Genomic DNA, 15,077 nt, shown 5'->3' with positions numbered 1-15,077 from the left:
GAGATCTTGGTGTCACATCCAAGAAACCCTTGCCAAATCTGGTCACCAATTTTAAAAGTCCCAGCCTGATGTCTTTTGAATGGTTTATTGAATGATTTAAAGGATTTTGGAGTTGGTTCTTTCTCTTCAGCAATTTATTTTTATAGCTATGGAAGATTTTCATAATTATACATTCAATGCCAACTTGCTTTTGATTCTCCGTTTTCCTAATTATTGCCAAATGCATTCAATTGTAAGTAAAAAGCATGGAAATAGTACATTGTATTGTGATATAAGCATTCCCCATGAACAATGGTGAGCAAAATCACTGCCAAGTGCCTTTATTAGGAACAAAATCTTAACTGATTAGAGACCATATTATATATCAACTTTAAAATGAGTTTTCAACTTTTCTGCTTCATTTTTTAAATACAAAATTTTACTTTGGCTTGGCTAACAGAGCTCTGAAACTTCAAAGACACTTTGTGTCTCAAAAAGAGGTCTTGTGATTGTGATGTTCTCTTGAAATCCAAGTAGTTCTTCGTGGAATCTGAGACTCGCTAGAAGTTAGATTCTGTAGACTAAGAGAAGCTCTCTGTACCATTGCTAGTTTATACTTACGAATTTACACATGTGCCCAGATGACAGTATCAAGTACATCTGTATGTATGTGAGTTTGCGTGTAGTGTATGCATGTTTACATGCTTGTGTGCAAATGCACATGTATATGTGTGCATGCCACATGGAAGCCAGATGTGGACCTCAATGTCTTCCTAAATGGTTCTCTCTCTCTCTTTCTCTCTCTCTCTCTCTCTCTCTCTGTGTGTGTGTGTGTGTGTGTGTGCGTGCGTGCGTGTGTGCGTGCATGCATGAGTGCCCATGCCACTATACATGTTTGGAAGACAAAGGACAACTCTGGGCGGGGGGGGGGGGGTTGTCTTGCCTTCTACCTTCCTGAAGCGGGATCCTCTTGTTGATTCTGCCTTGCAGCTCACTCCTGACTAGCTGGCCCACAAGCTTCTGGTCAATCCTCCTGCCTTCACCTCTCAGCTCAGGGTAGGAGTGCTGGAAGCACAAACACAAATCACTGCATCTGGTTTGTTTTTTTTTTTTTTTTTTTTTTTTTTTTGGTTCACAGAAACTGCACTCTAGTCACAGGGTGTGAATTGTTAACAGTTACGTTCACTGAGCCCGCACCTGATCCTCCCCACCTTATTTTTCACGAGAGGGTCTCTTACTTAACCTGGGGTTTACGCGATTTGGCTGGACTGGCTGGCCAGTGAGTTCCTGGACCCACTATCTCTACCCCACAGTGTGGGGGTTAAAGACGTGCACCACTATCCTAGCTTGTATGTTGGTGCTGGGGTTAGGACTCAAGTCCTCATGTTGTACGGCAGTTACTTCACCCACTGAGCCATCTCAACAGCCCACATAGAATCATTTTAAAGAAATCATTTTAAAGTTATTAAATAATTTTTAATCTATCTGTGATAAATATTTGAGCAATATGAAGAACTTCTTTTTTAACCTTTATGGTTCTTATTTAAACTGTTATCTACTTTTCAAGTGTTTACTAATTCCCCAACTTTGAGGAATAGATTCTTTAGAATACTCAATGGAAACCTGAGACTTGGTTCTCCTACCTCGGAGAATTTGCCCTCTCTTTGTAGAGTCTAATGGCACACATGATGATATTGAAGAAGAAATAGCATTTACCACGAAGGGTCTGAGTTAAGGTGGTCTGAGATGCTCTAGACTACCACAGGCCAGGAGGGTAAAGTCTAGTTGGAGAGAGCTGATGGAGAACAGCACCTCAATGAATCCAGTGTTCCACCTGGGTCGGGTGTGCCACTTACCAGAGGCAGAGAAGTGTGTTTCGAGCAACTAAATGGTTCGGGTGAGGACAGCTGTGGGGGCTGGCAGAGCTGGCATCAGTGACGTAGTCAACTGCCGAGAAACACTGTAGACAGTGACCAGAGGAGAAGTGGGAGATGCATTCTGTCTAGTGGGACACTTTCGAGGTGAAGGGTTCCTGAGAACACCTTCCCTCCTTTTCACTAGGCCAGGAAAGTGAACCAACTTGCCAAGACCACCCAATCAGAGAATAGCAGATCTGAGCCCCCAGTTTTCCTTTGACTTTGAGTCCTATGATCTTCTTCCTACCACAGTTCTTCGGGGTGTATCAAGACAAAACAAAATGAACAGAACAGTTAAGTCAGAAGCATCTCTATGGGCAGTAAGACCTTGAGGCTGTTCACTGAGTGAGGCAGACAAATGCCTAGAAAATCTAACAAAGGACTCACTTCTTTCTTTTCCAAGATCGTTCTCACTGTGTAGCTCAGGCGAGCCTTAGGACCCTCTTGCGTACGCCTCCCATCTCTGCCTCCTTAGTGCTCAGATTATGGGCATGAGCTGCCACACTTGCTATGACCTAATGGCTATTTGTAATTTTATTCATTATTGTGTGTGTGTGGTATGTGTGTGTGATATGAGCATGCATGGGCCGCACGTGTGTGGAGGTCAGAGGACAACTTTCAGGAGTTGGGTCTCTCTCTTCACTGTGAGTTCTCTGGTTCAAAGCCAGGTTGTTGAATTGTGCAACACATGTTCCTACCCACTGAGCCATCTCATTGCCCCTGACCGAGCTATTTTCAAAAACCAGCATTTGGTGACATTCTCGCTTTAATCAAATATTATTCCCAGGGCAGGTTTGGCAAATGTAAGGGAAGCGAAATTGAGCAGATGAGTAAACCAATTAATATAAAAGCAAACCCCTGCAGTGCCGCCAAATATCTTTCAAGTACTATTTCTAAAAGCCATTTAAAGAAAATGATTCCTTTTACAGGTTCACCTTTTTGGAGTGTTGCTGGCTATTTTAGGAAACCTGGTTATCAGCATTTCCCTAAATATCCAGGTAAGAAAAACTCAACTTTTCTGACTATAGCTCAATCTGGGAATGTAGTGTGCCTGTCACAGGTAGGGTAGTTCTGCTTCTGCAGCTCTTCCAGCCATTAAAAAAAGAAGAAAAATAATGAAACATTATATTTTGTGATCTCACTGTGCAGACCAAAGGTCTTGAAGAACGGAGGACATACAGTAAGAACTTCAGCTAAATTAGAGACCTGAGAGAACCCCTGCTGCTAAACTAAACTCTGAATGAAATCTGAATTTTAAGCCAAACTGTGAATTCAATCTAAATTTTAAAACATTTAGTAAGTCAGTTTGAAATAGAATCAAACCAATCTAGTTTCTAAAGCTACTGAACTAAAATAGGTCTTAATATCAAAATACCTCTCTGAATGTTATATAATTTTATGTAAAACTTTAGTAGACCATAGCCTAATATAATTGTTACTAATTTCCAAGAAATGTATTTATTCCTAAAAAATATGGAAGTAAATCATGTTTTACTTTGCTGAGACCCATCATTGTGACAAAGCACCCAAGAAAAATGTACTAGCAAAGGAAAAGATTTATTTTGGCACTCTGTCCCTTTCTGCTTGACTTGTGGCAGTCAGTACATTATGGCTGGAACACACAGCAGAAGAGACCTATTCACCTACTGTGGCCAGGAAGCAGGGTCAGGTGGAGGGGGCATTAGGAAAGGTCACAATGCTCCCATTGACAGAGACTTCTGTCCCGCCCAGTTCCACAGGTGTTCAGTCCCAAAGAAAAACACAGAGGCCTATATTAATTATAAACTGGTTGCCTATTCGCTCTGGCTTCTTATTAATTAGATCTTATATCTTACATTAACCCATAATTCTTGTCTGTGTTAGCCACGTGACTTGGTACCTTTTGTCAGGGAGGTGTTCTCATCTTGCTTCCTCTGAGTCTGGTGACAACTGCAGACTGAGACTTTCCTCTTCCTGGAGTTCTCCTGTTCTGGTCACCCCACCTACACTTCCTGCCTGGCTACTGGGCAATCAGCATTTTATTAAAGCAATACAACTGACAAATCTTTACAGGGTAAAGACATTGTCCCACAGTACTTTCCTTTCTTGCCTTATCAAAACAAGAACTCTGAATATAATCTCCTCTGTTTAGCTTTCTTCCTGTCTATTATCCAAAACAACTTGTAACTGACATTCCAAACAAAGACAAACATCCATAATCCATTTTTTGGGGGGGGGGGAATATGGGCCTAGTTTTCTAGGCTACTTCCTGCTGATTGGGGACACTAATAATTTTATGGAGTCGCAAAGAAAATTTAGAATTATAGTCAAATTCTGACTGGAATATTCTGTGAGGCTTGATCATCTCAGCCAGCAGTCTTGTGGCTGTTCTGGATATTGAATTTAGAGGAAACTCCAACAGAGATTCTCTAAAATGTTGGATCATCTGGGCCATCCGCTTCTATCAGAGATTTCTCAGGGGTCTTCCTTGATCAAACCTGATTTTTCTTAACCCAAAATGAATCCACAGCCTCTTATTTCCTATGGAAACAAAAGCAAAACCTCTTCTCCAAAGTAACATATCTTTTGACTTAAATTTTGAAGTCAAGGCATTTTCAAAGCATACATGTTGAATTAATCCAGCAGCATTTATAATCAAATGTTTTTTAGCAGCTATTGCTCCTTCCTCAGCAGTCAAACAATTCAAAGACAACACAATAATATACAGTATCCAGATTCTCTGTGTGTTTTCCATTTTTATGTGGCTTTATTTTAAATACTATTTCTTTTGTTTTTATTTTTTAATTTTTATTGTTTTAAGACAGGGTTTCTCTGTGTATCTTTGGCTATCCTGAAACTCACTCTGTAGACCAGTCTGGCCTCAAACTCACAGAGATCTGCCTGCCTCTGCCTCCCAAGTACTGGGATTAAAGGTGTGTCCCACCACACCCAACTACACTATTTCTTTTTTTAAGGACTTTCTCTATCATTTTTCTTTTCTCTCCCAAGACTATGAATATTTTTAAACACACTGTAAACCATTTAGAGGGTTTTTTTGTCTGAATATATCTTTACTGTATATATCTCTTTTTCTGACCACATGAGGCTTTAATTTGCTAAGCGATATGGATAGGATTAACAGCTGAATCCACCCAATTCCTTAGCTTTCTGGGAGTCTAGCTTCAAAGCAGAGGTACTGGCCAGAGCCATGTTTATTGCCACAACACTTCAGAGTTTCAAGGTCCCTGCTACCACCAAGAAACATACTGTTGGCTATTAATAAACACAGTTTAAGTGTTTGGTGGTGGGGTTTCTTAAAAGAGCTGCAAGGTTTTTGCAGCTAAAACTGAATCAGAAAGCCTCTCTTAAATGAAACGCACTTGCCTCTAGAAAAAAGAGCCCACCCGAGAAAATGCTGCTACAAAGAAGCCATGCTTAACTCTGTTCTTTTGTCTCTAGAATTACTTCTCAAGCCCTCTTGGGTTTAAGTGGATGTAGTTTCCCCAAGTTGGGCACCAGATGTAGGCAATTACAATAAAGTAGTCCCACACTAGCTCAGAATGGAGTATAATAAAGGGTTCTTTTTTTAGGGGTAGACTCATAGATCAACAGTCCTCTGCATGATCAGGGAACAGGAACTTAACCCAGCAGCCAAGAGAGGCCATACAAGCTTTATGTCTGCATTTACAGTACAAGAGACCACGTTCAAATGGACTGGTATCTTAAAGACTTTTGGCTGAAAGAGTTCCTACAGCATGCCCGTATCAAGAACATGCCCTTAGTTCCTAACTTCCTTCAAGTAGGTCCTATCTCCTTAAGGATCCCCATCCCCCAGTGATGGAGCCAAGTCTTTAACACAGATCATTGTGGGACATTTCAGACACATACTATAGCATTTAAACAAAAGAACTTTAATGCCAGTAGGATAGCTCCATGGGTGAAGGCATTTGCCTTTAAGCCCAATGGCCCGATTTCAACCCCTGGGACCCACATGGGAAAGGGAGGACCAATCCCCAAACTGTGCTCTGACCTCAGCATGTCCTCTGTGGACTGCTAATTCACAATGAGCTTTTTTTCTTTTAAATGTTCCGTGTTTTCTTCTAAACCTCTAATTACTTTTTAAGATGATCTGGACCAGTCCACTAGTCTGTTGTTCAGTTATCATAAAATCTAGGGAAAACATGTTTAATGAGTTCCTCGGGATTCATAGGTTTGCTTCATTTTGCAGTGCTGGGGATGACACCCATGGCCTTGTGCGGGCTCATGAAGTGCACTTGCATCCTGCCCGGATATATTAATTGTGGTAGATGCTTCAACTCATACATCTGAATCCCTTCTAAATACACTCTCCCTAATACTTCACTGCTTTTATCTTGTTAATGTTTCTTTTGGGATCTGGAACTACTTTAAATTCTAAAAAACAAAAACCTATCTCAGCCTAGTGCTCCTCACGTCCATACTCATCTTCAGACAGTGGTGAAGATCCGCATTTACAGAGTTGTGAGGGGAAAAAACAGTGTACGTACACAAAAGACCCCTAGACTACAAAATGCAATAGAAATATGATTCTTCTCGGGACAAAGAGAAAGCCATAAGAGTCAGCAAATAAATTAGAAAACTTGGATGTGAAAAGAGATCTAAACTTCCCAAGCAAGTGAGACTTGATAGCGCACACCTTTAGTCCTAGCACTTAGGAGGCAGAGGCAGAGGGATCGCTAAGAGTTTGAGGCCAGCCTGCTCTACCAGCGATTACCAGGCCAACCAGGGATACACAGTGAGAACCTGCCTCAAAAAATAAAATAAAAATTGACAGCAAGTTTTAATTGGGTAGAAATGTTTTCTGTTTACATTCTGTTTTGCTTCCAGAAATACTCTCATCTTCATTTGGCCCAGAAGGAGCACCCAAAGCCGTACTTTAGGAGTGCGCTGTGGTGGAGTGGCGTCCTGCTGATGGCCGTAGGAGAGACAGGCAATTTTGCAGCCTACGGCATTGCCCCCGTCACTCTGATTGCACCACTGGGATGTGTGTCGGTCACAGGTAGGCCATTTACCCCTGTCTTACAATTAACATGTTCATAAATTATAGTTGGTGAAAGATGGAACACAGAAAAATGTCTTATTCCCGCATTTCTGAGTATATTAACATGGGATCACAGCTGTAGTCTCTATTATGCCCTTCCATGCCACACCCTAGCCACATGGAAACATGAATTCCATAGCTGTCCATTTACATGTAAGGCCATGTTCTCAACATCTGAGTCTGAAGAAGTTAAAGGTCATTTTAGAAGTTATACTGTGTTTTGGATCACTAATCGATTACAAAAACATAGGCAACTGTATTTTATTTTTATGCTAAACTGATAATACATATAATTGAGTCATTGTTGTCTGATCCTGAATCATAGTTTTGCCTCTCTTTGGTATTAAAAATTAATGATGAGTTATTCTGCATTTCCATAAGAATGTACGGTTTTATAATAATGTCACAATTATCTGCTCACAACTAAGTACATTTAGAGATGAGTAAAATGACATATTTTAAAGAGCAAAAATCATGGCTAACAAGGATAAATTCTATAACAAGCCTTGTTTAAAATTAGTTTAAAAAATCTTTTTATTCTTTATCTGCTGCTATGGGAACAGCATATTTCTAAATTTCTGTGAATGCAGAATCTTCATTGAAGTAGAAACGACTTGACAGTTGTTGAGAATGACTGGATCGAGGGCATCGTGTGTTCATATAGCCCAAGTTTAATATTTCTCCAGAATGTGATGTGATTCTCTCAGGGAAATACAGCTTAAACTGAAAGAATGTATATGCAGACAGAATTCCGTTTTATTTTAGAAGCCTCTCCTTTAACTTTTCAAATTTTTAAGATTGTATTATAATAGATATTTTATAAGAAATACTTATTTCATTTTCTTGAAATTGTTGAAGCCCCATATTGAGGCCTGGGGAGATGGTTGCGTGGGAGAGGTTGCATGCCTGCTTCACAAACATGAGAGCTGAGTCTGGATCCCCAGCACCCGTGTGCGCTTGCCTGTAAGCTCAAAACAGCAGGTGGGACAGAGGTAGAGCCCAGGGATTCACTGGCCAAACCATGAGCTCCAGGTCCAGTGAGGGACTTTGTCTCAAAAAAATATGGTGGACAGTTATAGAGAAAGAAAGATGCCCGGCACTGTCCTCAGGCCTCTCCACATATACACACAAGGTGGCACTCACACGCATGTGCAAACACATGCATACAACATATCTGCATACACATACAAAAAATTCCACATACTGCTACCACCCCGAGGAGACAAAATGTATACAGTCATTTACCGTATTTAACATCCCAATAAAGTAGGTTGGATATGCGTTCTATTTTATTGCATATAATACATCCACAAATGTTCTAGACGTTTTCCTTCTCAATATCTGAGAAATAACAGCTAAGAGTTTTTATTGGGTTGTCAAGGTGGGACAGAGGGGCTTTCTGTTCTCTTCAGATTGTGCATTTTGTCGGCTTTGCTCTTGTTTCTGTTTTATGCTCATTCCATGAAATGTCCGAGGAAAGAGTGTGGGCGGCGTCGGTGGCTACCCGGAAGAGGGCCATGCGCACCGTACCACACTGTATTGGCTCTGCTTACCTCATGTTCTCCCAGCTCTTGGGAAAACGTAGTAGTAGAGACTCGGTAAGATACGAATTGCCATGTTGCCGGAAGCGGGCAAGGATGCCCTGCGAAGATGGTTCACGAAGCTGTGACTCTGCTGTCATTGCGTTTGCCCAAAATTCTCATTAATAACTAGGAACTCACGTTTTCTGCCCTGTCGCTTAGCGTGTCCCCCTCCCCAAGTCCCCCGCTGTACCTTGATCGCTCTGTACATGTGAGCTTTTCACACGAATGTAGGCAAGTGTTCTTTGTAGGCTTTTAGCCTCAGTTAATGCTCCTACTGCTCACCCGGGGCTGTCTGCAGACATCCACAAGCTCTCCGGACGCAGATCGGCCCTGGCGGGTGAAGAACACCCACAGGCCCACAGGGTACTTAGCAGGCATCGTTATGATGAGCAAATATTTGGTGAAGAAAAGGAGAGAAAGTAAAGTGGAACAGTTCATGCGCTGTGGAAAGAGGCAGAACTGAAGAAGCAAAGGCAATGAGAAACAGGCTAATGTAGGTGGGTGGCCTGCACTGCCACCCAGGGCCATGGTGATGTCTTGTCCCAGACTGCTGCTAAGAGCCATCTCTGGGTTCATGGTCTGCTTGCAACTGAGGTCTGTGTTGATGTCCATGGCTTGCGTTACCACTGGGGGCCATGAGGAACATGCATGGTGAAGTCAGAGGGCTATGCTGAACTGGCTTCTCTCCTTGCTCCTCGCTGGCCCTGGAAAAACTGGTCCTGCCCCACTCAGGAGAGCCAGCCCAGTGGCCTAGGCACTGGAGAGCTGGCCCTGCATTCAGGATAGCTATCCCCTCCCCTCACCGTGAACCCTGTTGACTTGGCACAGGAGAGCTGGCTCTGCCCATCACTGAGGGGGGTGGTCCCAGCTCAGCTACCCATAAAGGTGGAGGCACTGGGAAATGAGTGGGGATGGAGAGGGTGATATGAATTCTTTAGGAATTCCCAAAGAATCAACCAAAAAATATGTTAAGAAAAACACTATCCAAAGAAATGAGTTTATACACAATGAATAAATCATGTGAAATCAGCAAATGAAATGAGGGAAACACATACACACCACACACATACACAACCTCCACCACCACCACAACAAGTGAGCTTACAGCCTCAGATACAAATCATCTCCTCCTGTACAGCAATGAACGCTCATAATCATTGTTCCACAGCTCTCTGGAGCTGCAGGGAAGTGTGTGGAAGGTGGGGCCCAGGATGCTAAAGCCTTCCGGTGCGGTGCTGGAGGGAAATGATTCTGAAAACAAATGGCTGTGTCTGTAGACAGGCAAGAAGGCGCTCTACACTTCTCTCTGTTGCTTTCTCACCTCTCGTTGGAAACTTTAAAAAATGAAACTTCCCTTTGAATTTGAAAAAAATATAACATATGCTATAATTTTACATGGATATTACATATTTTATATTTTTCTTCTGTCTCTTGCTTTTAAGTTGTGTGTGTGTGTGTGTGTGTGTGTGAGAGAGAGAGAGAGAGAGAGAGAGAGAGAGAGAGAGAGAGAGAGAGAGAGTGTTTGACATTTAGTGCATTTAGAACCACATTCCTGGAAGGCAAGAACTGACTCCTGCAGGCTGTCCTCTGGCTGCCACACTTACACAAATATATACACATATAGAAAGTTTTATAAAGTCCATAATCCTAGAGGTATCTGAGTTTGGGGGTAGAATGTTCCATGGGGCTTGAGCAATTGTATATCTTCAGAGGAAGACCAGTGAACACATCTCCAGAACCCAGTGACCAGAGGCACTTTTATGAGGGAACCTTAGATAAAATAGTTTCTGCAGAACACCCCAAGCCTTCTGCTAAATAGCAGAGATTAGCAGTGGGAAGAGCCCGGAGCTCTGGTGGGCTCTGTAGCTCGAGCAATGAGCATCGGATTCTTTGTATCATTTTCACTCTCCATAGACAATGGTGCCTAAAGCTTATTCTGACTGAAAATGTGTCTGTGCTGAAGTGTAATTAATTCTAGATGGTGATTCGTTTTGTGTTTCTCTTAGGAAGCTCATGGGCTTCTAATTTCCTCAGAGCTGGGCTGACTAGTGTTCCAGGACACCAGCCAGTAGGACGGTCATGAGAACAGCTCTAGGTCAAACTGCCTGGTCGGATCCCACGCCTGCCCCTGGCCAGCTCTGCCCAGCGCTGCATCCTCGTGCACACAGTTTAAACCATGTTTATGCCTCAGATCACTAGGTAAAAAAAGTTGCTGTTTCAGGGGTGACTGTGAAGACCCGTGTAAGCTCAACAGTGCAGACTGTTTGACATGCAGCCCTGGCTATTGTCACTGTGCACATAATGATCATTATTGTTACACAGAGACAAAGTACAGTATTCTTTATAATGGAGCTTGTTCTTGCTCTAAAATGGATGAGCCAATTTGGGAAGGCTTTGCTTTGTTCTTATCCACGCAGTGGTTAATTTGCATGGAGCGGAAAGTAGAATCGTTCATCCATGAAGCAGCAATTGCTCTTCAACTCCTCCACATTGTCCTTATGAACATTTCCAAATAAACCAAAGCAAAGCACAGTTTATAAAACAGGTACAGGGCCCTGTGTGGCAGTGCACACCTCTAATACAGCACCCAGGAGGCTGAAGCAGGAGGACTGCCACTAGCTCAAGGCCAGCCTGAGCCATGAAGTAAGAACCAGGCCAGCCATGACTAACATGAAGACCCTGTCTTTAAAAGCCACCCCTTCCCAAGACTCAGGAATCATCTTGGAAGAGGGAGCAGAAGGATGTTAAGAACCAACTGTTAGGGAGAACCAGAGTAAACCCATGTAAAATGGCATGTTTCAGACATGATAACACTGTCCACTGGTGAAGTCACAGCAGCTGTGGCTGCCTTCCTAAAATCAAGCCAGTCAACACTCCAGTGTTGCAGGGAGGGCAGGGAGAGAGGCTCATAGCTCCCACCCCTAACTGAGGCACTGTTGATAGCTGATGCCGGAGCCAGTTTGCTTTAAGAATGAGGCCTCTGGTAGGTCCACGATCTTTTCTGGATGGCCCCACACCCAGTAGTATATGGGCAGCACAGACTGGACCTGATGGACTATTTAGAAAGAAAAGAGGACACAAAACTGTCAGGGGTGGTGAGGAGGTGGGGCAGGTCTGGGATAACATGGGGAATAAATATAATCTCACTATACTGTAAGAAATCCTCAACTCATAAAGTAAAAATATATTTAAAAAAAACAAAAAAAGCAAAGCAAAAAAATCATGGTGGGAAGAAAAGAGGGAGGGAGAACAAGAGGGAGGGAGGAAGGGAATTTATTAGCGTGAAGAAGACATTGCCCTCTAAGTGTGTGGTCTACCCCCGCCTGCACTCTCACGAGCAATTCTGTTTCCTGTACGTTAACTCGGGCTGAAGGACACACTCATCTTCATCTCCAACTATGACTGGACTGTGTATTTTTTTATAAGCTAGTGTTTACCAGAAATCCATTAAAAAGACATGCTAGATAGTAGCTGGTACAATAGCTCAATCAGGAGATGAGCTCAATATCCTGAGCGCCACTTAGAAAGGAAGGGAGAGCAAGAGGGAAAGAGAGAGGCAGGCAGGCAGGTAGGCAAGCTTGCTTAGCAGGGTGGTGCCTTTGTAATGTCTGGAGGAAGAGACAGGTTGATCCCTGGGGCCAGCTGGCCAGCCTAGCCTACTTGGTGACTTCCAGGCTGGTGAGGAACTCTGACTCAAAGAAAAGGTGGGTGGTGCCTAAAATATGACACCTGAGGGAGGGAAGGAATAAGAAAGGAGGGAGGGAGGGAGGGAGGGAGGGAGGGAGGGAGGGAGGGAGGGGGGAAGGGGAAGGGAAGGGAAGGGAAGGGAAGGGAAGGGAAGGGAAGGGAAGGGAAGGGAAGGGAAGGGAAGGGAAGGGAAGGGAAGGGAAGGGAAGGGAAAAGAAAAGTATATACCGTGGAATTTTAATGATTTTTGACATGCCAATCCTTTCAGTCTGGGTAGCCCTTCATCCTCAGAAGGCCTTTCCTGTCTCCTAGGCTGAGTTAAGTAATCTTCACATTCCACACAAAGCCACTTCCCATTTGCACGATGGAATTTTGTGAATTAGAAAAAGATGACCCCTTCGTGTGATATTTTATTTCTGTCCATCTGTGAATTTTCATGGCCATCCTGAGAAATACATCTGGAGTCTCAGTGTGCTGAGCAACGTATACAACTGCACAGTTGTGCACAATAGCCTGACCTACACTTGCCCTTCAACACTACTCAACATGCTCACAATGACCCAAGTGTCTGCTTCACCATGCAACGTGAGACCCTGGGGACTGTGTGTCACATTGCTTACCATCCAAGAGAGCCTGACACAAGAAACTCCTACAACACAGCCTGCAGAACTAGTCTGCATTTGAATACTGATGAAAAGGGCATATGTGCTTTAAAAAATTCAATTTCTAGTTTTTAATTTTAAGGTTTAATTTATAAGGGGGAGGGGTATAGATATGTGCATATGAGTGCAAGTGCCTACAGAGGTATAGACATCAGACCCTTGAATTTGGAGTCACAGGTGATTGTGAAGACATACCCCCCAACACACGCACGGATAAACCCAAACAGGTTCTAAGAACAGAGTTCAGGTCTTCTGTAAGAACATCATATACTCTTACCTGTCATTCTCCACCTGAAGATTTCAGTTTCTGATGTTGTACAATGACTAGTCAGTTCACTGCGAAACACTCAAGAATATTCACTCCCGTGAAGGCTAGAAAGTTCCTAAGCGTATCCCAGAGGGGATGAATAAGACCATTCATGCATCTACAAAATATGGCCTCACACTTCATTGTTGTCCACTTTATACCTCCATAACTAAGTTCTATGCTATATGTAAACATTTAGAGATAGCTAAAAATAAGGAAGCTACCTACAATCCGGAAGTTGAGGTTATATAGAATTGGGGAGGTTCATAGAGAACCTCACACAGTATATTCAACTTCTTGTAGGGGATGAGCAGCAGAGTTCGGATGGAGACTGATTCTGGGCTCCAGAGAGGCAGTGGGTAGGAGACACCAACACTACTTTTCAGTTCCATGTTAAGAGCACACTGACTTCAAGCCTAGAAGATAGATCTTTTTTTTTTTAAGATTTATTTATTTATTATGTATATAGTGTTCTCTCTGTCTGTGTGCTTGCTGGCCAGAAGAGGGAACCAGATATCATTACAGATGGCTGTGAGCCATCATGTGGTTGCTGGGAATTGAACTCCGGACCTCTGGAAGAGCAGTCAGTGCTCTTAACCTCTGAGCCATCTCTCCAGCCCCTAGAAGATAGATCTTTTAACAATGTACACATTGACTATGCTTCCAGTGATACACTGTTAAAGGTGAGAAATGGATACTGAGTGAGTGTCCGCCATGGCAAGTGCTGTGGGAGATACACAAACAGACCACCACTCTTAGTCATGGCTAAGGTGAACAGAAGGAAGAGATGGATTGAATTCAGAAGGAATTATATGAGAGCAAATACTCAGAGTTTCCTATTGAACAAATGTTTAGTAGCAGCAAGCTCTCATTGGCCACAGAATAATTTCCTCAGAAATTAAAACCAATCATCACCCAGGTGCCCAACCAATTTGGGTTAAGGCTGGGAGCTGATAATCCACTGAGAGGGTAGCAAGCATCAGGCCTGAGCCTGTGCTCTTTCTGACTCCCCTAATCAGATAGCTGTCGTAACTCATCGAAGCCCTTGACCTGTGTGGGATCGCTTTTGTTTCATGTGTTTCCCTGGTTCTGTCGAGAAACCCTCAGGGAACTGTCTGCAGCCCATTTGGGGATGGTCAGAGTGCAACATGTAAGCCCTACTGGGGTCTTGAAATTCCAGAGCAGTCAAGTCAAGCAGGAACTTCAGTCTCCAAGATTTTTATTAGAAACAAATGAGAGGAAACGCAGGCAGACCAATGAGCAAGTGACATGTAGTGTTGTATAAGCCTCAATGCCACGGAGTCTCTGTCCTTTGGAGCAACAAGCTTAGCACCTGCGTGATCAGCTCTCCACAGCCCTAAGCCCTCATGGATGCCGTGACATCTCACATGGATATTGGTTCTAGTGCTTGAAATATACAGAAAATATATCCTTTCCACCTGGCTTGTATTTTTCCTCAGTACATTTATCCCCAACCCAGCTTATATAAACCGTGTGGACTAAGGCTCTGACGTTTTAATTTTATGTCTGCTCACACACTCAAAATGCATTGCTGAATCTAAAGCTTTATTTGAAACCTCTTTCCACCCATCCTTTTTATTTTTTAAGAATGCCACAAACTATTTCTAGACAAATTGCTGATGATGAAGTAATAGGCTATTAAATTTATAATACAGAATTAACATTGTCAGTGATGGTATTTTTACCTTTTTATTTTTTTATTTTTAGAATCTTTTCAGGTCTAATGCATGCCAAGAACAATGTAGCAAAGAAAAGATTACTGTTCTTAATCCAGGTAATTTCCTCATCTAGAATTATGCAAATCACCATCTGAGCAATTGTTAGTTAGTCTTTGTTATAAAGTATAACATTTTTCATCAAAAT

The 15,077-nt window shown here is 42.7% G+C and overlaps 1 protein-coding gene across 1 annotated transcript in view; it reads left to right on the top strand.

Moving 5' to 3' along the window:
- Positions 1–15,077, top strand: part of Nipal2 (NIPA like domain containing 2) — an 86,644-nt gene that overhangs the window by 20,807 nt on the left and 50,760 nt on the right. The window contains exons 2-3 of the mRNA XM_057792835.1: positions 2,825–2,893; positions 6,741–6,912. Coding sequence (XP_057648818.1) covers positions 2,825–2,893; positions 6,741–6,912 — 241 coding nt within the window. The remainder of the gene's footprint in view (positions 1–2,824; positions 2,894–6,740; positions 6,913–15,077) is intronic.

Source organism: Chionomys nivalis, chromosome 17, assembly GCF_950005125.1.
Source record: "Chionomys nivalis chromosome 17, mChiNiv1.1, whole genome shotgun sequence".
Classification (NCBI taxonomy): Eukaryota; Metazoa; Chordata; class Mammalia; order Rodentia; family Cricetidae; genus Chionomys; species Chionomys nivalis.
This window is presented reverse-complemented; position numbering and strand designations above follow the sequence as displayed.